We start from the raw sequence: 26,948 nt of genomic DNA on the forward strand, positions 1-26,948 counted from the left end.
ACCAATCTGAGTGAAAACGCCATGAAATGATATCCCTGAACCTTGGGACTTCCCAGATATATATCGTGCCATGCCGTTCCAGTTCTATATATGTGCAGGCCGTAAATCGTAACCATACTATCATCTCCCCAAGAATCTTGGTATATTTTCAGGTAAGCAGCCTCAGAGAGTGACTTTGGTCCACCGACCTCTCTCTGTATGCCACCATCTTTCCTTTTCCTTCTTATCTGCCACGATGCCATCACGCATATTCCAGCGTCCAGTGCACCCTTCTCTCCCACCGATGAGACTCTCTCCAGCATCGCTATCCAAATCTCTCACATCAATAAGACCGCCTTTATCGTCTGTAGTACCCCTGTCAGGAAGAAGGTGGTACTTGATTGAGCTTCCGGCCGTACCAATGAATCCAGCCATGGAGAAAGTCTCAGTAATGGCTCCGCCCTCATCTACTACGTTGACAGTGAATTTTGGCCGGGAACGTGCTGCTTCGAGACGCGTTTGGGCGGCAAGCCTTGCGGTATGGAGGCTTGTGTAAGGGCGGCGTGTGTCGCCAAACGGAGAAACCGGGGTCCGTGGAGAAGCGAGAGGTGAGTTGTTGGATTTGAACAGGCGTGTGGGAGACATGGGGCTTGCCGAGCTCGGAGGGAATGCAAAAGGTGATGAGCTCTCTGGTTGCTCAGAGGTTCGGAATCGATCAGAAGGAAGATCGATTCTCTCGACGGGGTAGCACAGATCCTGAAAGATGCCGTCCGGGTCGTTAAGTGCTCGGAGTGTCCTCAAAGCTGGAAAACCTCCTGCAGAGATACTGCGAGCGAGAATATCATCCGCTGCATTGACACAGGTAGCATGGCTGGTGATATCCCAGTGGAGACTCTGCACAGTGTTGTTTGCAAGATATGGCATCATCCATAGTGCGAAGCTGTCGTTCTCCGGCATGACGGGTGGGAAGGTCTGAACAAGGGAAAAGTTGAGCAAGTTTCTCAAATTAGACAAGATGCGCGCTAGAGCAGCGAGAGACGTGAGAGGTGTGTGCCGAAGAGTAAGCTTACGCAGAGGAAGACTGGTGGACTGCGTTGCGAATGATGATAGCCCGCTCGAGGTTATACCGCTGATGTGAGACAACGTCAAGGAGTGTAGAGGCGGCAGAGCAAGGAGAGTTGAGTCGTCGAAGCTATTGGGCGGTAGGTTACAGAGATGAAGATGTTTGAGGTTTGGCAGACGCTTGAGTGTTGATGTAAGAAGGTTCTCGGGCGTGACGGTAGCTCCTGGGAGACAATGCACAGTAAACGTTTCCAGGCGAGACCAATTATCATGATACGCCAAAAAGGCAGCTTCCTGGGAAGGCCTGAGTTCTCCAGGCATCACCAAGCCGAGCTGCTGAGTACTCGATTGGATTCTCTGTTGTCTCTGATGAGGCGAAGCGTGTACAAGCCAGTTCATTTCTCTTAACATGGGTCTTGTGGATAACGCATGGAATATCTTCTTGAAGGAGTGGTCGTACGGAACCGACAAGCCACTGAGACTCTCGAGATTAGGACACGCCATGACGAGCGTCGCAATAAGGTCCTCATACTCGGCAGCTCCGGAGCCTTTGGCGACAATTTCAGGGGCCGGAACTTTAAGTGTGCGGACGATTTCGGCGATGTGAGGATTAGAGCGGAGTATGCGCCGGAGCATGAGGACACGAATGCCCTGTGCCATTTTGAACTTCTTCTTGAGGGTTGCCGAGTCCGGGCCCACGAGTTGGATATTTTGGTATCTGATACAAGTTAGCTTTTTCTCATGTGTAGTTGGAAGAGATGTACTTGCAGTGCTATTTGGGCGGGCCTGTACCACTTGCGGCAAGCCACTGCGATATTACAAGCATCTCGCATCCAACAAGTTGCACAGCTCCCGCTGTTATCCGCCAGGTGAATATCTCTTAACTGCTCCAGTATATTCGAGAGGATCTCTGAGGGCAATCTGGCGAAGAGCTCATTCGGTTGGAGGGGAGCTCGGGAAGAAGACATTTTCTTGATGGGCATTGGCCGCTGATACATATACTCAGGTCGCCATTGAGATGTAGATTCGTTCGTTTCCATACTCGTTCTACTCCCCCAAGAAGGGGTCCGTCTTGCTGAGACCATGCTTTCTCGAGATTGAAAGGACGATGCAGTCGTAACTGAGTTGTTGGACAGTTTTCGAGGACGGTTCAGGGCGGCATTTGGCCTCACATTTGTAGGATCTGCCAGGGGAGTTTCGAGAACAGCATATGTTGGTCGAGGATACGCCGTAGGAGAAAAGTTGTCTTGTGTGCCCTTTGGAGACTCAGTGTTTGCAAGGAAAGCGTTGATAGCGTTCTCTTGAACTGAAGACAGATCTTTTGGTGAGCCAAAAGACGGTGGGTGAACCGGCCGGACAGTAACTGTAGAGTCCTTCATAGTTGCGGTAGTGTCAAGCTTCAGCTGGTTCTTATGTTGCTTGTCATTAGGCTTTGTTACCGGCGGTGATCCAGCATATGCAGAAGCTCTCTTGGATCTCAGTTTGTTTGAACCAGGACGGCTGTACCAAAGAATTAAAGTATTAGTATTAGAAAAACATGTGTTCGAAAGCAACGACCAACAACCTCCGCGAGTCAACGGAAATCGCAAGTATATCATTCAACACGGGTGCTGAGGGAAGGGTAAAAAAAAAAAACACTAAGAGTCCTAGAATCACACCACTTCCCCATGGTACACGCAAATGCCTAAACTAGGCATAATTGACCTCTTAGGATAAAGATCTGACGTAGGCAGAAAGATGGTTTTGGCTGTGCCTTTGCGGAAGACAGGGAGCTTGAAGCGCCACGCAGGGGAAAATGTGGACATGTAATTTAAAAAAAACATCTAGATGTGAGAGCCTCGTTGGAGCTGAATGCGCTAGAGCGGGAGTCGAATGCGGCCGTCGAATGCGGCCAACACCAAGACCAAGACACTAGGACGCCGGGTTTAGGGGTTGGAAGAGATGAGGCGTTCTTGGTCTTGTTCTTTTCTCCGGATGTCTTCTACTAGGGGCTCCTCCTTGGAACTTTCCAAAGGGTGAAGAGGGGGAGAATAATAGAACACAAGGGGTTATAAAACAGACAGACAATGCATTATGTTGCGCGTGGGTGGTATAGGAACGGGGTGTTGAGTATAGCTGACTGTAAAACAGCTGACGAATAATAATGGGAATAATAATAATAATAATAATAAAAGAAACTCTTTTACTCACACAAGGTCAATCGATTGGCGGTTCTTCTTGTTCTTCTTCTCCCCACTCCCTGCCAACGGATCCTCATCAATCATAGTAACCGCCCAGACATGTCTCCTAAACTCTTCCGCCCTCTTGTCCTCAATGGCAGACATTGAGCTTCGACCATGGTGAAAGAAGCGCTTGAACTCTTGTCCGTGGTGGTTATGTTGAACCTCGAACATGGTCGGTTGTGAATGTGGAGTTTCGAGATGATCGACGGAGGCTATTTATTATTGTGACAGGGTGGTTTTTGTCTATCGATATTCGTTTACGTTGCACCAGATTGTCGTGATAATGTTCCGATGTCGACTGCCGGACCAATAGAGTCGAGAATATCGTAACCGAGGAAATAATAAGAATGATGAAGTATAGGACAAGGAAGAAGCGGCTCAGGGGAACGTCAGGACTTTAAAGGCAGACAGACGATGAGTGTGATCAGGGAGGGAGGGAGGCTTGTCCTATAAAATCATGCCATTCATTGGATGCTATCCAATGCAAAATACACGGTCAAGTCAAACGCCTTCGCATCGTTTGGCGTAAGGGTATCTCAGACATGCAGCCCCCTTCGTCAGCAGTATCCGTAGTAAGGGTCGATATACTTTTTTTTCCTTCTCCTTCTTCGGTTGACTAGGTGAGAAGTACAACACTGATTTAGTTATTAGTCAGTAGTGAGAAGACCCAAGACTTTGGTAAACTCCCGAAACGGGCTTGCGTCAACCTTAAGTAACTTATGGATTGTGCACAGTCGCTCAAGTAACGCACGCAGTTCCCGATCGATCTCACAAAACAAAGTCCATTCAAAAGCCAAAGCCACAGGGAAAAACCAAGATTCAGGTTTGAGGGTGCGGAGCCAATAGAGATCCGTAGCTTGGGTGGTCGAGAACGAGAACCCTGCTTTGTCCCCTGCCTGCTTGTGTTTTGGATTTGCTGGGGTTGTACTGTAAATCTTGAAGACGTAAACCTGGGGTTAGACCAAGGGAGCACTGTATGACAGTAAACATTTGGGGGAAGATACAGATGCTTTCAGAGCTTATGATGATACTCAGTGCTTGAATAATCTATAGAGAAGAATACTTGAGCAGTGTGTCGCCCCTTCGGAGTAAGGTACTTGGAGACTCAACCGCCAGTTCAAAAATAGCATCGCGTCAGGAACACGGCTCATCCCTGCCTCTTTTGCTTGTAACACCCAATTTTCTATGCCTTGCAGAACCTCCATACCAATCAATACCAAGCAAAGCACAGCCAACGCAGCGGGGTCTCATGACCTCAACATCAACTCACTCAATCTTTTAACAACTGGGAGACAGATTCTTTTCCGAATTCTTAGGCTGGCTGCAGAGTAGTTCAGTGGCTGGCAATACTCTACGTATGTACCAAGTCTATGTACTTTTTGGCACTGGATCCCGGGACAACAGCCGTTCGATCCGCTCAACGTGTGCATATTGACGGGACCTCAATAACTAGGACCCCCTAGACTACTCGCCTCCGATCAGAGCAGGGAACGTTTTCCACATTCTGGAAAAAGAAAAAAACACACAGACATTTCAATACGTAGCATAAAATCTCGGAGATTTGTACGGATACCCGGGGTATAACATCGACTCTCCATCCCCTTCCTCCACAAATGTGCATTTCACAATTATCGCCAAGTCTTGAAAGCTTCGCTTAGAACTACGGTGATGCGAATCCTCCTGACGGTTCACCGTACTGGTACCCATATGTACAGTACATGCATACATACATGCGTGCATCTTGGGTGTGTTGGCATTTGCTATGGGGGGGACTCGTCATGAGAACCGACATACCCGCAGCTTCTTTGTGGTTCCCGTCATGGTCGAAAGATTGGGACACAGCTGAACAGCCATGGCATCATTCTTATTATTCATCTAACTTAGTGGTTTGTGCTCCCTCTGAACAATGAGTTACCGAACCCTTGACTTACTATTCTATACCGCTACTTCTCAATTGCTGAGCCTCAATACCGTACCTTTACAGGGATACCTTGCCATGAAGTCACCTTTCCTACCACATGGGCCATTGTGTTTTCAACATCAAAGATGTCATTTTCCCATCACTATTTCACTCTGCATCGCTTATTACAGAAGCTAACAAACAGACCCATCGTCTGTCCAAGTTTAAGACTCTTGGTAACCAGGAACACCAAGCTAAGTTCATTTTTGTTGCTGATTTTCCAGGTGGCTGGTCTCAAAACTTGCAGGAACATTTGATTACCGTTAGTAGCTCTGTGCGATACATACTCCATACACCTTAGCTTCTGCCCTTAGCTCCTCTTGACTAGCAACCGAACTCTTCTTCCATGACGCCAAACTCCAAACTCTTCCACGTGCATCAACATCTTTCAGCTACCACCTACAATGTTTACCAACTTCTGACTTGGTTCTGAAACTTAGCTTCCCACTCGCCACACTTCAGTGCGGGGATGTGGCCGTACGTGGCGCAGTACTGCACATCCAGTAGGTGGGATGGTTCTTCGCCCTTCACCCGAACCGCACTCTCTTCCATGGCCGCGCGGCGAGATCGCTTGTGTTAGATGACGAGTCTTTGTGTTGACTCTGATCTCTAATGACTGTGGTTGCACAAAATTGTGTCGTTCGTTTCTTCTCATTCGCCAGCTCGAGAGGCCTCAGCACTCTCCCATCAGACCTTGGAGCCTCGTCCAGTACCAAGCCTTCATCAGGGTGTATAGTTCTCCCAAATCCTCGTCTGAACACGTATTGCGGCGTATCCAGAGGTGACATCTGATCCTCTTTACTAAAATCGCCTTCCGGCAATGGTGTGATCCGGGCATTCTTGACCCATTCGTACATTGGGCCATCGTCTAGAATGGATTGAACTCGGCGGTGTTCAGCCTGCGTCATATGTTCTTTGCGTTCTAAGATGACCTCGTCTATACTGTTTTTTAGTACTAGAGTCTCGACAAAGACTGGTTTTTGCTGGCTAATCCTTCGCGCACGGCCAATTGCCTGCGCTTCAACTTGAGGGTTCAGGACTGGGCTGATAAAGTAGATCCGAGACGCAACTCTCATATCTAGGCCGAAAGCTGCCTGTGAGATGTCCATAAGGAGAACTCTTGGTACTTGTTAGCCCATAGCATCAAGAGCGGTTCAGAAACTCACCTGAAATCATCATTGTGATTGAAAGTGTTGACGTATTGTGATCTTCTCTGTACGGCCAACCCTTTGGCATAGATCAGGTGTTGTACTTGGAGCTGTTTGAAGTTAGTATTGGTTTTGATTACAGGCGCATCCTTTCTTACAACTTCCAGCACAACGGCTAAATACCAGGCGATATTGTCGTTTTCATAGAAGATGAGTATCTTCTCAGTTTCCTGATATCTGAGAACGCTATCAATCAGGTATGACAGTTTGGCCGACACCGTAGATGTGATCTTGACTGTCTCCAATGGCCCAAGTGCACCATCAGCGGTTGCTTCAGCTTCCACCTTCACATCACTAATGCCATGAGCATTAGTGATTCGGTGTTTGTCATCTCCCAGTTTCGTATTACCAGCCAAGGTTTGGGAGCTGTTTTCCGTCTCATCAGATGCGAGCATGCGCATTCTCGTATCGACACCTTCTTGAATCAATCGGCCATTCAATAGAGAATTCAGATCCTCGGGTTTTGATGCTGATTTATAGATGAGTTTCTGAAGTGTCACCAACATGGATGACGAGCTGCATATGTAGTCCCCAGCTTCTTGGTCGAGTGACCAAGATGCGCTGACATTGTGCGGGAAACCGTGGACGCTGAGCGGCATCTCGTGGAATGCATTGCTAAGAGCCTTGACCTTGTTGTTGGAAACAACATGCCCAAAATTAATCGCTTGCTCAAGGAGTTCTCGATCTTGGTCACTAATGGGTACTTTTTTCTCGGCAAGGAAACCTTCAGCGGTTCGGACAGCTGTTTTAATATCTTGCTGAGAATAGAAGGATCCTCCAAAGAAGCTCGCCTGCTTCAAGTTGTGTACAATCTGAAGAAGAGCCTTTCGCTGTTTGTTGTGGAAAAAGTAATCCATATCTGTTCGTTGGGATTGGACCGAGTTGAAGATGATCATCATGGAGAAGATGTTGAGCGACATCTGGTCCTGGTACGAACCCTCCAATACAATGAGCTTCTCGTTGACAGGTGGGAATAGACTATTGACCTCTGCGATCTGGTGCCTGATTATGAGAGAGTTGAGAGTTGCTCTCAAGCATTCCCAGCGGCCTCCACTGTTCTTTTTGTGTTTCGGAAGTAGCAAGTAAGTAGCCCAGTCCGCCATAGTGTCACCAACGTCCAGAATCGTGTTCGCCCATGGCCGTACTCTCAGATACAGCGCTGCCATAATGCCAATCCTTTCCAGATCCCTTCTCTCCATTTCTAGAATAGAGTTTCTGGATGTGTTGACAGCCATCACTGAGCCACTCTCTTCAGGTTGTGCTACAGATTGCGGTGTTTTTGCTTGTATGTCGACTCCATACAAACCTTGAGATGGAGTTCCTGTCACAATCCACCGCGCAGAGAAATGCAAAGCATCCAGAGCGATAAGTAGATTGCTCTTACTACTCATCTTTGAATGCCCAAGCTTGTGTCCTTCATCGACAATGCATCGCTTGAAATGAACCTTGGACAGTGAAGATTGTTCAAGTCCGCCCTTTTGTCGAAGTAGATTCTCCAGCCTTGTCTGAGTGAAGAGGATGAGGTCGAACTTCACCAAGTCTTCTTCTTTCGGTAGTGGCTGATCTCGCGTCACAACTAGAACCTCCAGGCCTTCAGTATGCTTGCTGATCTCCTGCTTCCACTGCATCAATAAGTTAGGGGGCACAACCACAATACTCCCATTACTAAGGTAGAGCCGCGTCTTTTTTGACTGAATTCCGGTACAGAATCTCGTAACCCGTCGCTTGTCAGATGACTGGATAGAATAGTACCCCGGGTTTCTTTCTAGGGCTGCAATGCATCTCTCATAGTCGTCCCCTAACTTGGTCTTGAAAAGGTCGAAATAGGGACGCCAGGGGACTGCATTCCTTGTGGCACAAGACGCAGCCATTTCAGCCAAAGAAGCCAGGCGCTTCCTGATCGGGGCTTTCTCAGCACAAACATACTCAGGTGGTTGAGTAGGCAGTCCTTTTGTTGCAAGAATGAGCGCGAGACAGATAATAGTCTTTCCAGCGCCCATCTCTTCGGCGAGGATGCCGCCAGAGACCCCATCGTAGTGTCGTGGCTCCCTGAGCACTGTGCCAGCCACAGTGTCAATGTACCACGATCCTCCTTCTTGGTCTTTGACGTGGAGTAGACGCGGGTCAAGCACTTGCTCGGGCTGGACCTCTTTTTGCAGCATCATGGCCGATGACCTCCGCTGATACGGATACAGCTCCGATTTCAGTCCTGGAACTTGGCCGTCCAAGATATTGCACATAGCAGACTTTGAGTAAGTCTCCTCGACGATGTTGATTCTGGGCGTAGGCGATGGAATTTTGTTGAAAAGCTGCAACAGAGACATGCCTTCGTTTAGATGTTCATTTTGGGCAACAACGTCGTGGAGTAGTGGCTTGTCCAACCATATTGCGTTTGAATTTCCAGCCCAGGCTTCTCGTGAGTAGTTTAATTGTCCAAGGACATCATTTCTTGCCTTCAATAGAGACTGGTTAGAGCGGTCCACCGTGCTACGGAGGACATCATCGGGCAGCAGATAGACCCTAATGAAACCATAATCGGAATCGTTGTTCTGAATGCTGAATTGAAGTTTTGCCCAGGACGCCTGTGAAAGTTTGATGCATGATCGTAGTGTCCCTATACAAGTTAAAGCAATTTCCAGGTTATCTGGGAGGAAGAGCTCGTCATCCTCTGCATTTGTTTCGCCTGCGTCTTTCGATAACGAGCTGAAGTTTCTCCATTCTCGAAGTTCATCCGAAAACCATTTTGAAGCTAGCTTGATTTCCGTTCTCTTGATTGGTATACACCCAGCGGGTATGAAATCTGTCCCTTTTGGTGGCATGGTGATCTGAGTAAGGCTGCCACAAGGAATGAGCAGACGCTATTTCGAGAAGGGCGAGCGTTAATTCTCATCATAAAGCGAACCCAGTAGTGTCAAGCCCATGTACTCGTTAGGTTCCAACGAAAATCTGATATAAGATCTCACCTGGTTTTGGCCCATGCGAGGGGGAGGTTTGGTTACAGGAAGAGAACATAGGTGGCTGCCTACAGGATGGGCGAAACCCACAGTATAGGCATCTTTGTCGCACATTGCTCTCCGCCGTTTCGTAGTGGCTCTTACAGTTTTCACACACTGTAGAGGAGTAATCACCAACGCCTCGTGACAGGGCTCAATGATAACTGCCAATCGACCCAAAACCTAGATAACAGATGGGTTGCAAAAGCTTTATTCCAATAAACCATGGAATATAACACTCAAAGTCAAGATATTTTGATTATCTATCCTATCATGAAGATGCAGGTTCCCATCTCTCAAGCAGTCCCACTTGCCACTCATTGAAAGTCCTTTCTTGAACGGGTAGTAATTCACTGCTCCGTAACAAGCAATTATCTGCAGCTTTGATGGCTTCTTCGGGCAAGCTTATTTCCTGGACATCTGAGGTTATGGACGTGAGAAGCTTCTCACTCTCTAAAGGATCGATATGCTTGTAGAATATCTTCATCGCCGTCTTGCTATCAGCGGTAGAGGACGCTGTGTATACGACATTAGGGTTCATCACCCAGAGATGAAGGTTCTTATGAGAAACTGCTTCGGATTTTTCAACCCCAGAAGTATGCGGCGTGACAATAGACTTGGATGACCCCGACCTCGAAATCGTAGCCAGCAGAGTTGCTGCAAGACACTCGGAACTGCTTGGGCTAGGATCTGTGGTCTTGGTCTGGCAAGTAATTTTCCATTTGAATAGTGTGACAGACAATGCCGCGATATTGTACAAGCCTACTTCTGTCTTGCATTCCCGGCAAAATATGTGTAAAAACTTCTTGCTCTCGTCGTCGTTGAGCGCCAGCGAAGATAGATCGAACCCAGCATCCGGTGTTGAGGAAGAATACTAGAGTGTGTAAGTAAACCGCCAATGAGTTGAAACTTTATGTAACTTCTTGAGCAATATGCCTCTCGGTAATCTCTAAACACCCATGTCTATGGGAGGTTAGATGAAAAAGAGAGGCCGCGTCTTCAGATTACCCTAGGATCCCGTTCTGTGAAGAAGGGTTCCAGAAAGCTGGCTGCCCATCGGAGTGGGGACGACAAGTGCATTCATATTGGGGAGTTGTATCGATGGCCAAATCACTGAAAGGTTTGGTATACCGACATGGACATCTTCTTTCTCCCCGTAGATTGATTGCTTGAGCTCTGGCCAAGCGTAGTCAAGGACAAATCGGTGTTGCAGGATTGATACTTACTTGCAGGCCTCGGCAGTCGGACTCCGAGAACAGGAATGATGTCAAGTCGACAAAGCCAACTCCCCGTTGGGCAGATATAGCATGATTGGCACCGTAGCCTTTGGTGGCCAAAGACTCAGAATCCTGATGGTCGTGGTCATGAGGTTTATGGCAATGCCAAAATTCCATCATTTCAGCCCAGTTCTCACTCGGTAAGTCTTTCCATATACTGATGATACCTTGGGTGACGAACTCGCTTCCACAGCTGCGGCAGGCTACCGATGATCCAGTTGTGATATCGGCTGATGTCCATGGCACCGCTTGGCTCTCCAGAGAGAAACGAGAGGGCCTCGCTTCTGTTGGTGAGACTGGAAGCCTCCATGACAGATTTGAGCGACCAATCCGGGCTACAGGTAATGAGCCTATGGCAGATGTTTGTGCCGGCAAAGTGACGTGCTCTGTGTGGCCGCGGTGTGTCACGCTGAGTTGCCGGCCATCCGGTGAGATTTCAGCTTTTGTGGAAGAGTCGACTGATGTTAATATCGACACGGCAACAGAAATATGTCTGAGATGTGACAGAAGTTCTGCATATATCGTGGAAGTTTGAGACGTCATCCTCAAGAAATCTTTTTTGAACTGAGAGGCTTGCTTGGTTTAAAGATTCGGGACCGAGACGCGCGACCTGAAGATTGATAATGGTGTGGTCCGTGCACGCGTGATTGGGGAACCTCTGCCTCTGTGTTACAGTGTCACCCCTGTCCCCAAAGAAAAGGTTTGCCCCGCTATGATTTATTAGTGCCCGCTGGAAGCCCCAACGGAAGATTGATTTCATTGTTCGATTCAACGTCATGCGCCTTTGACTAGCTCTCATCATAACAACCTGAATTCAGTCAAATATCTCCTCATCTTGCGGTCCTATAATGTCTGGAATCCTTGCTCATGTTCCTGTAGTTAACAAACTACTGGGACTTGATGTTAACCGCCAAGCCATCAACATCGCCTCGGTAGAGATTCATCACATTGAGACAGACCCGAGCAAACGGGCACGATGTCTAAAGCACCTCTTGAAAGCAAATCATGCTAACTACTCGATCGTCTACAACAACCTTCAATATGATAATCACAATGCTCATATCCTCAGCTCAGCATACCTCCTGGGAGCAAGTGTTCCTCAACTAAATGACATCTACGACAGAGAAATCCGCGAGCTGGAGGCATGGGTACCGTCGCCCGCTGAGATTGGAGAGGATGACTGGCAAGAGCTTCGGGGCGATGCAAGGTACCAGCGGGCTTTTGTGGACTTCTTCGAAGACAAGCTCGTTATGCGATTTAATTATGACTGGCACCAAGAAATGGAGCATTATCTGTTCACTGGCGATGAGCCTCTCATCAATGGTCTGATCGGCGGTCGTATGTCTACAAATCCCACATGAATAAAACATGCAGTTGCTAACACTCACAGTCGGACACCCGCTGATCCATCTAGGCTATGCCTTCGAGATGGATTGTAAGGAACTTGCCATGGAAGCCCTTGGACTTGCTTGTGTCCAGCATGACTTTCTCCATAAGTACCTCGACAACAAGTCGTACACCAGAAAGGCCCCTTTTACCTCGGCCTCCCCAATGGATCTTCTCACCAAACTATCGAAGGACGATAGATTCGATGACGTCAGGCCCGGCCTGTACGACCTGGAAGAGCTCTTCAGCTCATATGAGGACATCATCTTGGAGTACTGGAACGCATGGGAAATCACAGATCCTGTGAAGCAGTTCGAACTGTCCCAAGAAGCCGCAGCTGCTTTGCTAGTAGCCACAGTCAAGCCAGGCACCCATGCATTCAACTTCATGCTCGTGCATATCCTAACAACCAGCCATGCAGTCCGAGTTCTTCTCCCCTTCATTCCCGAAAAATATCATATTCCTCTTGTCCGGCAATGGTGGCTTCTGGCCTTGGGCATCTTTATCGTGAAACGACGGCCACTCCCAGATCCGGATAACGTGGACAACGACCCGAAACAACGAGGCTGGAAGTACGTTGAGGACGAGGCAGTGAACTCTGACTGGGCTACAGATGCTCATTACGTCAAAGGTAAGGCCATTTCTCCAGTTGCTATCTCCCCGTCCACTAATCCTGTGTAAGCAATCCGGGTGTTGAAGGAGGCTTCAAAGACATGGGGTGACGTTCACGATCGATACCTTCTGGCAGCCCTGACTTTCGTCGACAATTTCAGAGGGTGGACATACTAAGATGGGAAGCGTGTGGTATAAGGATCCATTATGAGATAGGTGGGATGAGAGTGTGAGAAAATGAAGCAACAGCGCACCCTGGATACGGATCAGTTGTATACTTTCTTGTAAAATCAACATCAAATTGATAGCACTACGAAATGACCGCTGTGGCCCAATGTGGAAACGGACTTATGAAATTGTCTCATCAAGAACACGCTGTGGCTTGTGATTCATCTCTTGTAACAAATTCTCGATTTGGGAGTCTAGGCGCTTAAGCAGGGGTTAAATGTCAACCTATGCACTGTAACGTGCTTCGGTGGGTCATGCACTGTAGATACTGCGGGTCTCAGTTCACGATAACGCTCCATCAAAGCTATCAGATAGTAAACAGCATCATCACCATCTCCCCACGGCATGCGAAAAGCTCTAACAAGCACCGCACAATTCGATCGCTTACCCCTTCAGAACGTTATGCTGTTGCTGCAAATGCACCCTCTGCGCTGATGGCTCCGCCCGCGAAGCGCCGCCGGCGGAATGTCGTTGACGCTTCAGACGATGAAGACGAATCGCCCCGTGCAAACACCCTGACCAAGTTTTTGATTACTTCACCGAGCTCCTCTACCAAAAGCCGCGTCGCTACAGCTTCGCCGAGCCCGACAAAACCTAAAATCGTCGATAATAAGCCAACCAAGAATGCTTCACTCCGGCTACCTCGTCGAGCGCAAGCGAAGAGCAATAGCACGAGTCCAAGCGCGAAGCGTACCAAGGATGTTGGCAAAGCAGCAGATACTGGAAGGACAGCTGATTTGAAGACGCTATTTTCGAACCAGGCACAAAGGGCTGCGCGGTCGAGTGCTGGAGATAGGCGATCCGTCCCTCTCGAAGATATTATCAGTGATCCTATTTCAGAGGATGATGAGATCTCGGAACATAAGGCAAGCTCCGCAAGCTTAGTTGGACAACATGCGAAAAAGAGACTACGAAATGACTCGCAATCGTCGTTGTCTAGTGTACCCAGCGCCAGCCAAAAGTTCATCAAACCACCTAAGCCAGTACCTATAGCCAGGCCAAACGACGATGCACGCCCTTGGTCAGAACGATTTGGACCTCGAAACCTGGAGGAGTTAGCAGTTCACAAGAAAAAAGTCTCTGATGTGAGGAGGTGGTTGGAGGATGTGATAGCTGGACGCATGCGCCAGCGTCTGCTAATTCTCAAAGGTGCTGCTGGGTCCGGGAAGACAACGACCCTGCGACTGCTGGCAAACGACATGGGTAGTGAGCTTCTTGAATGGCGAAATCCTGCGGGAAGCTCTGGTCTGGGTTCCGTTTCAGCATCTGCGCAGTTCCAAGAGTTTCTTGGTCGTGGTGGTAAATTTGGAGCATTAGAGACCGATGCTTCAATGTCATCGACCCAGAACAGCTCTCAGATCAACCGAAAAAATGATCCGAAACGAGTTATTCTCATCGAGGAGTTTCCTAACACATTTTCAAGATCTTCAACGGCTTTAACATCCTTCCGGAGCACCGTTTTACATTACCTTGCCAATAGCACACCCTCTTTATCCATGTTTGCGAAGCCTTCACAGCATGAGCCCATAACACCGGTGGTCATGGTCATTTCAGAAACTCATCTGACTACGACCTCTGCATCAGCGGACAGTTTTACTGCACATCGACTTTTGGGGCCGGAAATCCTACAACATCCAGGGGTTGGTATGATTGAGTTCAATGCCATTGCCCCCTCGTTACTCCTCAAGGCACTGGAACTCGTTGTCCAGAAAGAGGCCAGAAAATCTGGTCGCAGGAAAACACCAGGACCTCAAGTTCTAAAACGCCTTGGTGAAATTGGAGACATCAGAAACGCCGTGTCATCTCTCGAGTTTCTGTGTCTGAAAGGTGACCAGCAAGGAGATTGGGGTAACAAGGTCGTGCTCACGAAGCTGACCAAAGGTGCGAAAGATGCCATCAAACTCACACAAGGCGAAGAGGAGAGTCTGGAACAAGTATCCCAACGTGAAGCGAGTCTAGGTATCTTCCATGCGGTTGGAAAGGTTGTCTACAACAAACGAGATGAGCTTCCTCCGCCAGGAGGTAACGATGTCGAGAACCTCCCAAGTTTCCTTTCGCATTTCTCGAGACCGAAACGCTCACAAGTGTCTGTTGATACGCTCATCGATGAGACGGGTACAGATACACATACTTTTGTTTCGGCCTTACATGAAAACTACGTTCTTTCCTGTGAGAGCACAGACCCTATGGACTTGTCAACACCAATGGACTACGTTAATGACTGTATCGAATATCTGTCACAAGCAGATCTCCTCTCACCATCAAGAGATATCTTCTTCGGCGGCAGAGGTGGCTTTTCAGGTTCAGATTCTGGCAGCCATGTGTTACGGCAGGACGAAATAACTTTCCAGGTAGCTGTCAGGGGCATGTTGTTCTCACTTCCTAACCCTGTTAAGCGCAAATCATCAGCCATGTCCAAGGGCAGCGACGCCTTCAAGATGTTCTACCCCACGAGTCTGAAACTCTGGCGTGCCAAGGAAGAGTTAGAAGGGTTTGTGGATATGTGGTCTACAAAACTACTTAAAGGCGACGATGGAGCAACGAAAAATCTGACCGATGGGGCCACAGCGTTTCGTCGTCCTCAGCAATCCTCTGGCGAGACCTCCTGGATGCAGCGTAAGCAGCTAAATCGTCAAGCGATGGTAAAGCAGCAGCAGCAGCAAGAAGACGATCTCGAGAGTGCGCCGCTTCTCTCGCTTGGCAGCGCAGCCCGGCGTGAGATGCTCCTTGAGCGTCTCCCATATATGGCGCACATAGCTCGTGCTCGAAAAACATCAAGCTTCCGTTTGCGCGAACTTGAGAAGGTGGTTGCCTTCAAAGGCATTAATGCTGCCGATGAAGAGTCTGATGCAGATGACGACATGCAGCCGGGAGAGGCTTGGGCAACAGATAAACCATCAGAAGAAATAAGTTCCCGGAAGAGAAGTGCGGGTATAAAGGAAGGAAATGTTTCGGGCCTTCTCGCTCAGAAATTGGTGCTGAGTGATGATGATATTGAGGATTAAGGACACAAATGGTTAATACCGAACGGGTGCATGGAAGCAACGCGATTTGAGGTTCATCTGGTTTTTATTTGCGCTTGGTGGCAAGATCATGACAACAATGAAACGGAGCAAAGGGGATAGATAATTTGGGCTGGGTTCACGGTCTCGCGTCAACAAACTTTTGAGCGAGAGGGGAGAAATATATAGGGACGGGAAGCTTTTACAATGGTTCAAATCATCATCATCACGTTGAAGTGAGCGTCTGGGCGCGGCGTTAAGTCTATCATGTATACAATATCGCAATCGTACAGATCACAATCTCTGGGAATCCTTCTTTTCCAGGCCAAAACTTTCAGGCCTTTTTTACTTTTCCAATTCCATTTCCATATCAAATTGCAAAAAAAAAAAAGAAAAAAAAAGAAAAAAATCCGATGAGGTATCACTTAGTGGTGGAACAGACGAATGTTCTGCTCAACAAAGGTAATGCCCAGCTTCTCAGCGGTATCGAATACGGCGGCATCGTTTTGGCTACCACCCGGAGCGGCAACATACTTGGCCCCTGACTGAGCAACGCGGAAGACGTTGTCAATGAAGGGGAACTATCATGCATGTCAGTAGAATTCAATCGGCTGATGGATATACTACTTACGAAAGCGTCGCTGGAAACGCAAACATCCTTAAGCTGCTTCATCCAAGCCTCACGTTCCTCAGGGGTGAAGGCAGCTGGGACCTCCTCGAAGACACCCTCAAACGCTTCGCGCTCAGGACCGTCCTTGGGGAGCTGGCCACTGACGAGCAGGTCGATGGCGTTACTCTTGTCGGGTCGCTTGGTACCCTTCTTCCACTTGATGCCGAGAACACGCTCATGGAATCGCATCCACCAGTTGTCGGCCTTGTCACCGGCGAGTCGAGTGCAATGAATTCGGGACTGTTGGCCAGCACCGAGACCAACAACCTGGCCATTGTATGCGTAGCACACGGAGTTGCTTTGAGTGTACTTAAGAGTAATGGTGGCAATGGTCAGATCGCGAGCGGCGCTCTCTGGGAGAGAAGCAGTGTCCTTCGGGGTGATAATTGTGGTGAAGTGCTTGGGGGTGATCTCGACATCGTTGCGGTGCTGCTGGAGGTTAATGCCGTAGACGGTGCGGGTCTCGGTAGCAGGGGGGTTGTATTCGGGGTCGATTTGAAGAACGAGATATCGGCCTCCCTTCTTCTTCTTGAGGATCTCAAGAGCGGCATCTTCGTAGCCAGGAGCAATAACACCATCAGAGACCTCCTTGGAGATGATGCGGGCAGTAGGAACGTCAACTACATCGCTGAGGGCGATCATATCGCCGAAGCTGCTCATACGATCGGCTCCTCGAGCACGAGCATAGGCCTGGGCGAGGCTGGACTCATCAATACCCTCGATGTCATGGACAAAGTAAACCTTCTTCTCGTCCTCGGTAAGGGGCAGGCCGATGGCAGCACCAGCGGGAGAGACGTGCTTGAAGCTGGCAGCAGCAGGCTTGCCAAGAGCCTTCTTGAGCTCCTTGACCAGAGGCCAGGCGTTTAGGGAGTCGAGGAGGTTGATGTAGCCGGGCGAGCCGCACAGGACCTTGAAGGGCAGGTTACCCTCGGAAACATAGGCGGCGGCAGGCTTCTGGTGAGGGTTGGCGCCATATCGAAGGGCAGTGTATTGTTCGCCGTTGCCGGCGTACTCCTTGCGGAAGAACTGGGAGATAGCAGCATCGTAGTCGGCAGTATGCTCGAAAGCCTTGAGAGCATAGCGGTTACGGCTGGCCTCAGTGATCTCGCCCTTCTCGAGCTCCTTGAGGAAACCAGCGTAGTCGTTAGGGTCGCTGAGGATAGTGACGCGCTTGTGGTTCTTGGCGGCAGCACGGATAAGAGTAACACCACCTATGTCAATCTCCTCAACCGCCTCAGGGATGCTGACGTTGATCTTGGCGACGGTATCCTTGAAGGGGTAGAGGTTGCAGATGACATAATCGACCTTGTTGATGTTCTGCTCGGCGAGGTCCTTCTCGTCGGAGGCGAGATCACGGGCCAGGATACCTGCATGGACGGCAGGGTGAAGCGTCTTGACACGACCAGCAAGCATCTCGGGGGCCTTGGTGATGGCAGAGACGTCCCTGTGGAAGTCGTTTAGCTCTATTATCTAGCAATCGAGCGCTTGCGTTGACTCACTCGACAGGGAATCCAGACTCTCGGATCATCTTGGAGGTGCCTCCGGAAGCGAGAATTCGAACATTCTGCTGGACAAGGCCCTTAGCCAGGTCCAGAAGACCGGTCTTGTCATAGACTGAGACGATGGCGATCTTCTGCTGGGAGGACATCTTGGAAGCTAGAAAGGAGAACTTTTTGGGAGAGAAAACGGGGAAAGGACGAAAGACAGAAGAAGAAGACGAAGAAGAAAAATAAGAAAAGATGTAAGTGGGAAGAGGGCGTCTCATTCAGGTTTGGATTGGGCTCTCGGGCGAGTAAGGAAAGGCCAAAAGGAAAAAAGTTTGGCGGGGTAGTAGCGATTGCGGAAGAGCAATGGAGGGGGCGGGGCAGTCGCAGAAAAAACAGCAACAAGCGTTGCTCTGAATTGTTGCAATTATAAATATTTTGCAGGGGAATCAGCCTTAAAGACTTGGTCAAAGCTTGAGATATGACGAACGATTGCGGAGGTTGAAAGGTCGTCCGTACTGGAATTATTTGGAGGGATGCAAGCTCTTTTATCAGGAAATGAGAATACCTTGCTATATGGAAATTGGGTTTAAGCCTAGGAAACCTAACGGGATTGGAGCTCAAGCTTTTTTGCGATGATGTCGTGGGAACACTCCGTCATCGCACGAGTCGCAAAAAGGAACTTGGCTCACTTGATGAATGCTTAAGGGAAACAAAAAGAACTACTGATGAGACTGGGACTCGAACCCAGGAGGATTGCTCCACCAGGAAATTGGTGTTAAGGTTGACCTTAACCTGGCGCCATAACCAACTCGGCCATCTCACCGATGCTATATTATTTAAAGACTGAGGATTGATATAGCAAAACATATACTCATTTTTAGTATTATAGTTACATATTACTTATATAATAAAACCTCTTTTTATTAATAAATATAATATTTAATTAAGAAAGTAGCTATTTTAACTATTTTAAAACATTTTATATATTAGCTTTTAATTTATTTATATATTATATAATTATTCTAAGTTTATAAAGCAAAATCAAGTATATAGCAAATCTTTAATAATAATCCCAAAGCCTAAATAAACAAACAGCTAGGTATCTATTGTACATTGTCATAGAAATCGGATGAGCCATCCAGGAGTTTGCAAACACATAGGATGCACACGCGCGTGAAGCTTCTCGCAGAACCTCCATCGCTGCAGCCTGCTTACACCAACTGGCCTACTGCCTACGCACACCCTCCATACCACCCCGCCTCGCTATTACTCACCCACCGTTTACACAACCTGAAACAAAAGACATCGTCACCATGCCTCGCAAGACGCTTCGTATACTATGCTTTGGAGACTCTCTAACCTCGGGATATTTCTGCCATGGCATGGACTCACATCCATACGCTCTCAAGCTGGAAGACCGGCTCACCGGGACGTTTCCAGAGGTGGACTTTGAGATCGTGGTGAATGCTGTGCCAGGCGATGTTGCTTCTTTCAAGCGCTTCAAAGATAGAATGGATGCTGCTTGTATGTGACTCTCATTATATGAAGTTCCTTCGAGTCTTCTGTAGCATTCAACCGGCTAACAAGGATGAACAGGGGAGGGCAATTATTACGACTGGACAATTATCCTCGGGGGCACGAAGTGAGTTATACATCTCTTCTGCCAGATACAAATATGCTGATATATACCTGTAGCGATATAGCGTACGGTGTCACTCCGGGAAACATATTTTCTGCCCTTAAGGATTTATATGATGTCCCTCTGAGCCGAGAATCCAAGGTCCTCGCTCTCACGGTCCCTGAGTGCCAGTCCAAAGGCAAGAGAGGCACGTCGACAAGGAACGAGCTCAACCAGAGCATCCTTATGAACAAAGACACGGGATAGTAAGTTTAAGGAATTTACAAAAAGCTTTTACATGATTTTCAACTATCAGATGGCTACTGTCTTTGCTGTTAGCTGATGCTGATTTTTGACAGTTACGCCTTTGACCTTCATTCCAAGATACCCTACCATTCGCTTTCGGAACGGGATCGCGAAAGGTACTGGGATGACGGCCTCCATCTCCGAGACGAGGGCTACGACTGGATGGGCAATCACATCGCCGATGCCCTTATAGACATCCTTTGGAGCGAAGGCACATTTGAAGAGCCCACCAACTCCAGAACTTCAGAAGTCTTGGCATTGGAGGATGAAGTCCAGTTCGATGAAGAGGATGGCAACCCTCGGAATATCAATGAAGGATACGTGGTGGTCCGCAAGAAAGATTTGGACTAAAACTTTTGGCTTATTAAAATTGCCAGTCTAGAACCAAAGGGATTCATATGCTATGCATTGACATAAACAGCCCTTGATCATCCCAATCCCTAAACGCCATATCCACTACGAGGTTCTAATCCGTCCCTTTCTCACACAACAAGGGTTGCGGCAACAAATTCCTATTAAAATAGAGTCAGTACGAGATCAACCAAAGTCAAGATCAATCAATAACTTGAGAACTTACGGGAAACTCCTTTTGCAGCGCATTGGTGATATTCTCCACCTCCTCAGCCAAGCTCTCAACGTTGGCATCCCAATTTCGCATTTGCTTGCCAACAATAATTTCTGCTCGCCCACTCCCCTTCTCTCCAGATGCCTCGCCACCCTCAAAGTACACAATGCCATCAATCTGATCCATACGCCCGACTAAACGACCCTGCTCAATCATACGTGCAGTGGTCTCTTCAGCCTTATCAGTATCCAGGCCCAATAGTGTTCCCAGGGCCTCGAATCTAATATTGCTGTAAAGTCTAGATGCGCCGAGAAGATTGTGCTCGACGACAGCCTTGGCAAGTACCGTGGAGCCATCTGATGTAGTTGCCAGCTGGTGTGGCTGGAGCCCCTCTGCAAACTTGTCAACCTCCTCAGGTGACAACAGCCGGTCAAGGAACATCTTTTCCAGGATACCAAATTCCTCAAGTTGCGAGGAGCGATCATCTTTGTAGAGGCGACTCAATGTTCGGTTTCTCATGGGACCAGCGGGTGCCAGAACAGCACATTTGACCGCCATACTGAGTGTATGTAGGCGTTCCTCTTCGTCAATCGCAGGCGAGAAGCTGATCTCGTGATATCGTTGAGATGCGGATAAAAAGTCGCGCTGAGCGTCCAGAATACGGGCTTGTGAGAGCTTGAAGTGTAAGTTTAGTTCTTGATCGGATACGGTATGCATTATGTTCTTGAGCTTGTTGATATACATCTCGGCGGCCGTAGAGTCGTCGACTTCGAGGTAGTTCCGAACGATGCGAATCCATGTGCGAGCTTTCTCCTCATCGGTGATCTTGCGCTGAGAACTATCAAGGGGAATATCGGCCAGAGCCTTTGCAGCATCAAGGAAGTCACCGTTGCTTTCGTGGGCCGTCGCAATGAGCTCCCGGATAGTGGCGACGGCATCCACTAAAGAAGAAGAAGATGGCTGGGCCGCGATGGTGTTCAATGTTCGATTCCCGACCTCGATCCACATATCCTCGTTCTTGAATTCTCGGAGTGTCGCAATAAAAGACGCGAGGACGGTTCGCGTGGCCACGACGCCGAGCGCCTGGTTAAAGAAGGAGTCGATGATAGCATTTAGGTCGTTGGTAGCGGTGGACGGTGATGAAATGTTCTTGATTTCGGAGAGCAGTTGCTCGTAGAGAGGTCCCTTCTCTCCAGAATAAGACTCGGCGTTGGAGATCGCCTCCGCGACTTTGGGATTTGGTGCCATGGTCGTCGGTTGGTAGAAATCTGTGAGATGCAAAGATGATGGACTGAGGTGGAGGTATACGTAGTAGCTGCCTGGGGTTAAGTTGAGGCTCACTACAGGTGTCAGTGTGGAGGGGCAAGCAGGGGTCAGCTCTAGCGGGGTAGGTTGCCGTATTAGCGCGATCTGGTTGAGGCAGCTGTCCACCTCAACTCGATGACAAAAGTTGTAATTGACGAGAAGTTTAGAAGACGTGCTAATCAAACCTGCTCACGCACACCAAGGGCCACGACTACCACTAGGTATTGGCTTCAAGAATAACTGGAAATGTTTAATCGCATTTGATTGTTGAAATCATTTAAAGTTTTAGGGCAACGATATAAGTTTTGGCAAACTTCTTTATAAGGATATAGAGTCTATGGCATGGCATTCAATATTTGCATTCATATATTCCTAACCTACAAAGAGGACAGATTCACCTCTATCATATTGGTTCCATGTATCCATGTCTATTCATGCTTCCTAAAACCCAGGGTTCCAGCCTATGACGACTGCAATGCTAAAACAGTGAATCCCGATATGCAAAATTATCGAGCATCTCTCACGCCCAACGCCAAACCAACTAACCGACAGAGGAATCATCATCTATTTGTTATGCCAAAGCAAAGTCCGGAGCGAGTCAAAGTCGTTGCAGTCCTTATAGATGTACGTCATACTGCTCCTCAAGCTCGACTGCAGCTCCTCGGGGTGGTATCGGAAGATCAACATCACCATAGCCCACGAGAGCGACGCGAACGCAGGCCAGGCATATTGATTAATAACTCCATGGAGAGGTTCGGACGATACGAATGGGAATCCGTGACCTGGCTTCACGGCGATGCGGGCGAGTGCGAGCATCACTCTCGCAAAGACGTAGATAACGATCTGCTGGTTGACCGATGAGATCTTTCCCGTACGCTTGGAACGGCCGCCGAAGACGAAATATCCGCCCACAAGACCACCAACGAAGGAGTCGTATGTTCCTGTTCATAGTTGTTAGAATTCTGGGGAACATGCTGAGGGTAAGTTTCAGTGACGATGACGTACCCTCCTTTCCAGGCTCTGCGCCAAAGTATTTGAGCGCGAGCATGGTCAGCTTATAAATAAGGGCAAAGCGCGCCAGGTTGGTTGCGTGATGTCTTGTCGCTCGAAGGACTAGGTTTACTTTCTGTGGGAATCTGTTGTTGCATGTCAGCGTTGTTGGCGGTCGGGTGTCAAGGCAGGTCGAACGTACGTTCCAGAGCGGAAGAGAAACACCATCCTATTCATGTTTGTCAGTATCGAGGTTGCCAAGAGAATGCATATGACTTACACCAGCGCATGCGGAAACCGCACCTTGGTCCCGTAGATGATACCATTGCGCGCCGTCTTGACTAAGGACAAGAGATCATGGTATCGCGGGTCCTTGACAATCTCCTCCAGCGTGTTCTATCCAAAACCCGTCAGCGCAAACTTCATCGTGCCGCAAGTCGATAAGAGCGGTACCTTTAGCACTTCCAGTGAAGATGACATGGCCATCTTGTGCCCAAGCCTCGGCAAAAGAACCGTAAAGAGAGGGTCGGTCGCAGCGTCAAGAGAGGATGTTTGTCGGAAAGAGCTTTAGTCTCAAGGCATCGAATGTCGTCGCGTGATTTTGTAGGTCAGATTCCACGTGCAGAAGAGTCGTATAGGAGCATGGATGGATTCGGAGGTATCGATAAAGTTGGTAGGTCCATGGGTTTTGAAGGCGCCCCGGATTATGGATACGTGCTATGTCACCTGTCTATTGAGCCTCGGATGTTTGCGCTTTGCGCGAGCTCGGCTTGTGTTGCGGAGAATGGCACCGGCAATAATACCTCTCACTGGAAAAATACACTACAGTGCCTAGTCGACTATGACGCAGCGGGAGCTGTCCACTGAAAGGTCTGAGATTTGGAGAGGAGATGATCTAAAGAATTTCACATGTGAATGGCGATTCGACGGAGGCTCCAGTTGCATTAGCCAAGATCTGGGGAAATCTCAGATTCACATGGGACGACGACTAGGCACGTATAGTCTATATCTCACTTTCGTGCGATTATGAAATGCTTCAAAATCGATCTTCTTCTCATCTCCAATCTTCGAACCCCTTAACTCCACACTATTCAGGTACCCTTGCTCCATCCCGAAAATCCTCCACTTTGACCTCGGTAGACCAAAAATGACACTATGAGGCTCCGTGATGTTATATGCGACGTCTCCATCCAGCGAAGAATGATGAAGAAAGTTTTGGGTATAATGCCTCTACTAATCGCTGACTGGCCCTCAACACCACCGCTCATGAGGCTCTCTCCACTTGACACCCAGAATATCAAAGATCCTTTGCTCATCTCGTCCCTCAACGAGCTCTCCCTCCGTGACCTTGACGCGTTGCGGCCCTCGCATCACATCCTTGTATAACCCCCGCTGGTTCAGTCGCATTCCCTTCTTGGAAGCCAATAATCGCATGCTGCGATTGAAGATGTCATTACCAGTGAAATAGATCAGTGCCGCGCCCATCTCTGATTCAGGAACCAGGAGAAAGTCAATGCGACGCCATACGGGTCGGTAATGCTCCTTGTTGAAGCCACTGATTTCAGGGAGCACACAGCATCCATGCCATTCACTTCCGTCGCTGACAGATCGCGATGACGCGAGCCGTGCCACAAGGAAGTCTTCAGCTTCAAGAAGTTGGACAAGACTATTGAGAAAAGGCCTAAGCTCAGCCGATGACTCAGTGTTCGGCTTGGTGATGATGAAATCGATATCACCCGACGTTTCTGCTCCTCTTCGATAACTCCCCCCAATGATCAACTCTACCTGAGGGTCGACACGCTGAGCACCTCTTCTCACAATAGCACCCAAGGCCTCAATCTCGCGACGCGGAATCCTGGTGTTGAGATCATCGTAGTGCTCGATGCCTATGAGCTGATTTGGTGAGAGTTTCGCTGTCGTTTTCAAGTCGTCCAATGTCCGGAATCCTTGAGCCAACCATTGCTGGGCCTGACTGTTTCCAACACCATATATTCCAAGGAATAATTGGAGTGCCTCGTCCATAGGCTCTTTTTGGGCGTACTCAAGTCGCTGAAGCCTGTCTGTAGTGACGATTTCCTCAATCTTCTGGGCCAGACGCGGTCCCACACTAGGTAGTCTTTGTGCCTCCTCGGCTATCGTAATTTTCGTCTCTTGACGCTTTAGAGTGCTAATGACTTTTCGATAGGCGGTTGTTCGCCAATGATCGTTGACCCGGGTATAGTAATCAGCCATGGATTGGAGAACCTCGATTGTGCGCGAATTTGGATTCCCCGCCTTGGCGTCTTTCACTCCGGCGGAGTTGCAGGAGAATCGATCTTCGAAAGCAATATCTTTGCGATCAGATCTAATCTTTCTTCGTGTCTTTCGTTTGTTGGCCCGTTCATCTTCTGAGCCTGAAAGAGATTGTTCTTCGGATTCCTGGTCCCCCATTTCCGTACCTGTCTGGACATCATCATCATCATCATCCGCATCTAGCGGGAGGTCCTTATACTCCGACATTATCTTGATGTACTCGGATAGCTCGTCCTTATGGCCATCCTCACCTGGGCGCTGCATTGAACCACTAAGTTCCCGAACGAATATCGTAGAACTTTGTCGGGAAATCGTAGGCCTTTCACTAGCCGTATGATAAGATGAAGCCATCCCCTGAAGATCAAGCACAACTGGCTGAGAATCAGTAGGGACAGGGGTCTCTGCAACTTGGCTGTGATGAGGAGACTCTTCGCTCCTTTCAGGTGTTCCTGTGAGAGGAACAAAATCCCACTTCTTCGAATTCCTATGATGCGGCTTCACTTGCAAAGACTCGTTAGACTCCCCGGAGCTTGACGGGGCAGGTGGTGAGTTATCCTCTTCCTGGACTATCGGTTGGCCTGCAAGCCGATACTTCTTTTGGCTGCATTGAAGCAGAGCTTTGAATTGGATGCAGTCAATGGGGTATTCCTCGTTGACAACTTTAGGCGGGAGGTTTTTGTTCGTATTCTTCAACACGCTCTCGATATCTTTGTACTGTATGTGTTTCTCAACAACAATATGAGTAGCAATGCGTGGAGTCCGTACCCATGTTGCACCAAACTCACGCGCCTTTGTGATACGTAGTCGACGAGCTGGTGCAACATCGTCATCAGGAACGTAGTGGAAGGTAAGTCCTTTGAATATCTGTTCACTGTCTGGCTTGAGTTTGATCGTACTATCACGCTTTCGCTTCTTCATTGCCAAGCTTGGTGAGGGCGAGTCGCCTACTGTTTGTCCAAGACTTCGACCTGACAGGAACAAAGGCGTAGACCCGCTCCTAAGGACTGTTCTCTGTGTCTGCCTCGTAGAGTCAGGGATAGGTGTATCATCGACTAGAATAGCCCCTGCGCTGCGTTGATTCATGAGCGTGCCGAGCCTGGTCTTTTGGCTGATTGAAGTCATCGGAGTGCCTTTAATGACCTTTGTCCTATCAGCAGGTGCTGGTGTTGGGAGTGAAGTGACCCTTCTAGGTGTCACTCTCGACTTTTGAGCTTCACTGTTAGTGAGGTCAAGCACGACGGATTCCTTTGGTGGTGGTCTGGGGCGTGCTTTGACGGCGAAGAACCTCCGAGAGCGCATCCTTTCTTTTTGTTGATCCGTATCAAGCTCATCATCGCTAGAGAGCGGCTTTAGCTGATCGAAAAAAGCTGTCTTCTCTTGCAGGGAAGTCATGGTGAGGCTCCGGAGTTTGTTTATGCTTGTGAGATTTGCGCCATGAAACGCGACTTTGAAGGCAGAACTTCGATCAAACCCCAACCCCAAAATCCCTGGCTGATGCCTGCCGTACGATATCACTAGTCATATGAGCCCTTGTGTTATAGTATTGTACAGATCTAGCAGTTCAGACTGCTGCTATTAGTCCAAGAGGAGATGTTCAATGTTCAATGTGCATTCAAACCCCGAGAGGTTGTCAAGTTCAAAGACAACTGGCTCGCCTGATTGGCCAGTCTCATGCACGATCCGCTAAAAATCGCCAGGCTTCAGTGCTGAATCACGGTCCGACCCGCTAATTAACAAGGATAATCGTGAATGGACAAGAGTCCATTGTTGTGATGCCTCATGGAGA

At 48.6% G+C, this 26,948-nt stretch overlaps 9 protein-coding genes across 9 annotated transcripts; 2 read left to right on the top strand and 7 right to left on the bottom strand.

The window, feature by feature from the left end:
- Nucleotides 1-162: 162 nt before the first annotated feature.
- Nucleotides 163-3,434, bottom strand: FTJAE_9597 (uncharacterized protein; the record flags this gene model as incomplete). Its single annotated transcript, XM_037356533.1, has 3 exons — nt 163-1,759; nt 2,044-2,541; nt 3,232-3,434. The coding sequence occupies 3 exons, from the start codon at nt 3,432-3,434 to the stop codon at nt 163-165; spliced, it is 2,298 nt and encodes a 765-aa protein (XP_037203329.1).
- A 2,316-nt stretch (nt 3,435-5,750) lies between these two features.
- Nucleotides 5,751-9,250, bottom strand: FTJAE_9598 (DNA repair rad8; the record flags this gene model as incomplete). The annotated part of the gene is made up of 3 exons (XM_037356534.1): nt 5,751-6,342; nt 6,390-6,481; nt 6,530-9,250. The coding sequence occupies 3 exons, from the start codon at nt 9,248-9,250 to the stop codon at nt 5,751-5,753; spliced, it is 3,405 nt and encodes a 1,134-aa protein (XP_037203330.1).
- Nucleotides 9,251-9,695: 445 nt separating this feature from the next.
- Nucleotides 9,696-11,011, bottom strand: FTJAE_9599 (uncharacterized protein; the record flags this gene model as incomplete). Its single annotated transcript, XM_037356535.1, has 3 exons — nt 9,696-10,298; nt 10,651-10,773; nt 10,883-11,011. 3 exons carry the CDS (start codon nt 11,009-11,011, stop codon nt 9,696-9,698), a joined length of 855 nt encoding a protein of 284 aa, XP_037203331.1.
- A 538-nt stretch (nt 11,012-11,549) lies between these two features.
- Nucleotides 11,550-15,932, top strand: FTJAE_9600 (cell cycle checkpoint; the record flags this gene model as incomplete). The annotated part of the gene is made up of 3 exons (XM_037356538.1): nt 11,550-12,039; nt 12,092-12,718; nt 13,324-15,932. The coding sequence occupies 3 exons, from the start codon at nt 11,550-11,552 to the stop codon at nt 15,930-15,932; spliced, it is 3,726 nt and encodes a 1,241-aa protein (XP_037203332.1).
- Nucleotides 15,933-16,354: 422 nt separating this feature from the next.
- FTJAE_9601 (bifunctional purine biosynthesis ADE17) lies at nt 16,355-18,247 on the bottom strand (the record flags this gene model as incomplete). Its single annotated transcript, XM_037356539.1, has 3 exons — nt 16,355-16,510; nt 16,561-18,043; nt 18,099-18,247. 3 exons carry the CDS (start codon nt 18,245-18,247, stop codon nt 16,355-16,357), a joined length of 1,788 nt encoding a protein of 595 aa, XP_037203333.1.
- A 1,152-nt stretch (nt 18,248-19,399) lies between these two features.
- FTJAE_9602 (esterase) lies at nt 19,400-20,361 on the top strand (the record flags this gene model as incomplete). The annotated part of the gene is made up of 3 exons (XM_037356540.1): nt 19,400-19,610; nt 19,790-19,970; nt 20,064-20,361. 3 exons carry the CDS (start codon nt 19,400-19,402, stop codon nt 20,359-20,361), a joined length of 690 nt encoding a protein of 229 aa, XP_037203334.1.
- Nucleotides 20,362-20,492: 131 nt separating this feature from the next.
- On the bottom strand, nt 20,493-21,823 carry FTJAE_9603 (COP9 signalosome complex subunit 4; the record flags this gene model as incomplete). The annotated part of the gene is made up of 2 exons (XM_037356541.1): nt 20,493-20,522; nt 20,588-21,823. The coding sequence occupies 2 exons, from the start codon at nt 21,821-21,823 to the stop codon at nt 20,493-20,495; spliced, it is 1,266 nt and encodes a 421-aa protein (XP_037203335.1).
- Nucleotides 21,824-22,444: 621 nt separating this feature from the next.
- Nucleotides 22,445-23,356, bottom strand: FTJAE_9604 (peroxisomal membrane 4; the record flags this gene model as incomplete). The annotated part of the gene is made up of 5 exons (XM_037356542.1): nt 22,445-22,821; nt 22,886-23,016; nt 23,073-23,099; nt 23,151-23,266; nt 23,324-23,356. 5 exons carry the CDS (start codon nt 23,354-23,356, stop codon nt 22,445-22,447), a joined length of 684 nt encoding a protein of 227 aa, XP_037203336.1.
- A 765-nt stretch (nt 23,357-24,121) lies between these two features.
- FTJAE_9605 (DNA polymerase IV) lies at nt 24,122-26,554 on the bottom strand (the record flags this gene model as incomplete). The annotated part of the gene is made up of 1 exon (XM_037356543.1): nt 24,122-26,554. The coding sequence occupies one exon, from the start codon at nt 26,552-26,554 to the stop codon at nt 24,122-24,124; it is 2,433 nt and encodes an 810-aa protein (XP_037203337.1).
- Nucleotides 26,555-26,948: the final 394 nt, after the last annotated feature.

The sequence above is a fragment of the Fusarium tjaetaba genome (genome assembly GCF_013396195.1).
Source record: "Fusarium tjaetaba strain NRRL 66243 chromosome Unknown NRRL66243_c0000218, whole genome shotgun sequence".
NCBI lineage: Eukaryota > Fungi > Ascomycota > Sordariomycetes > Hypocreales > Nectriaceae > Fusarium > Fusarium tjaetaba.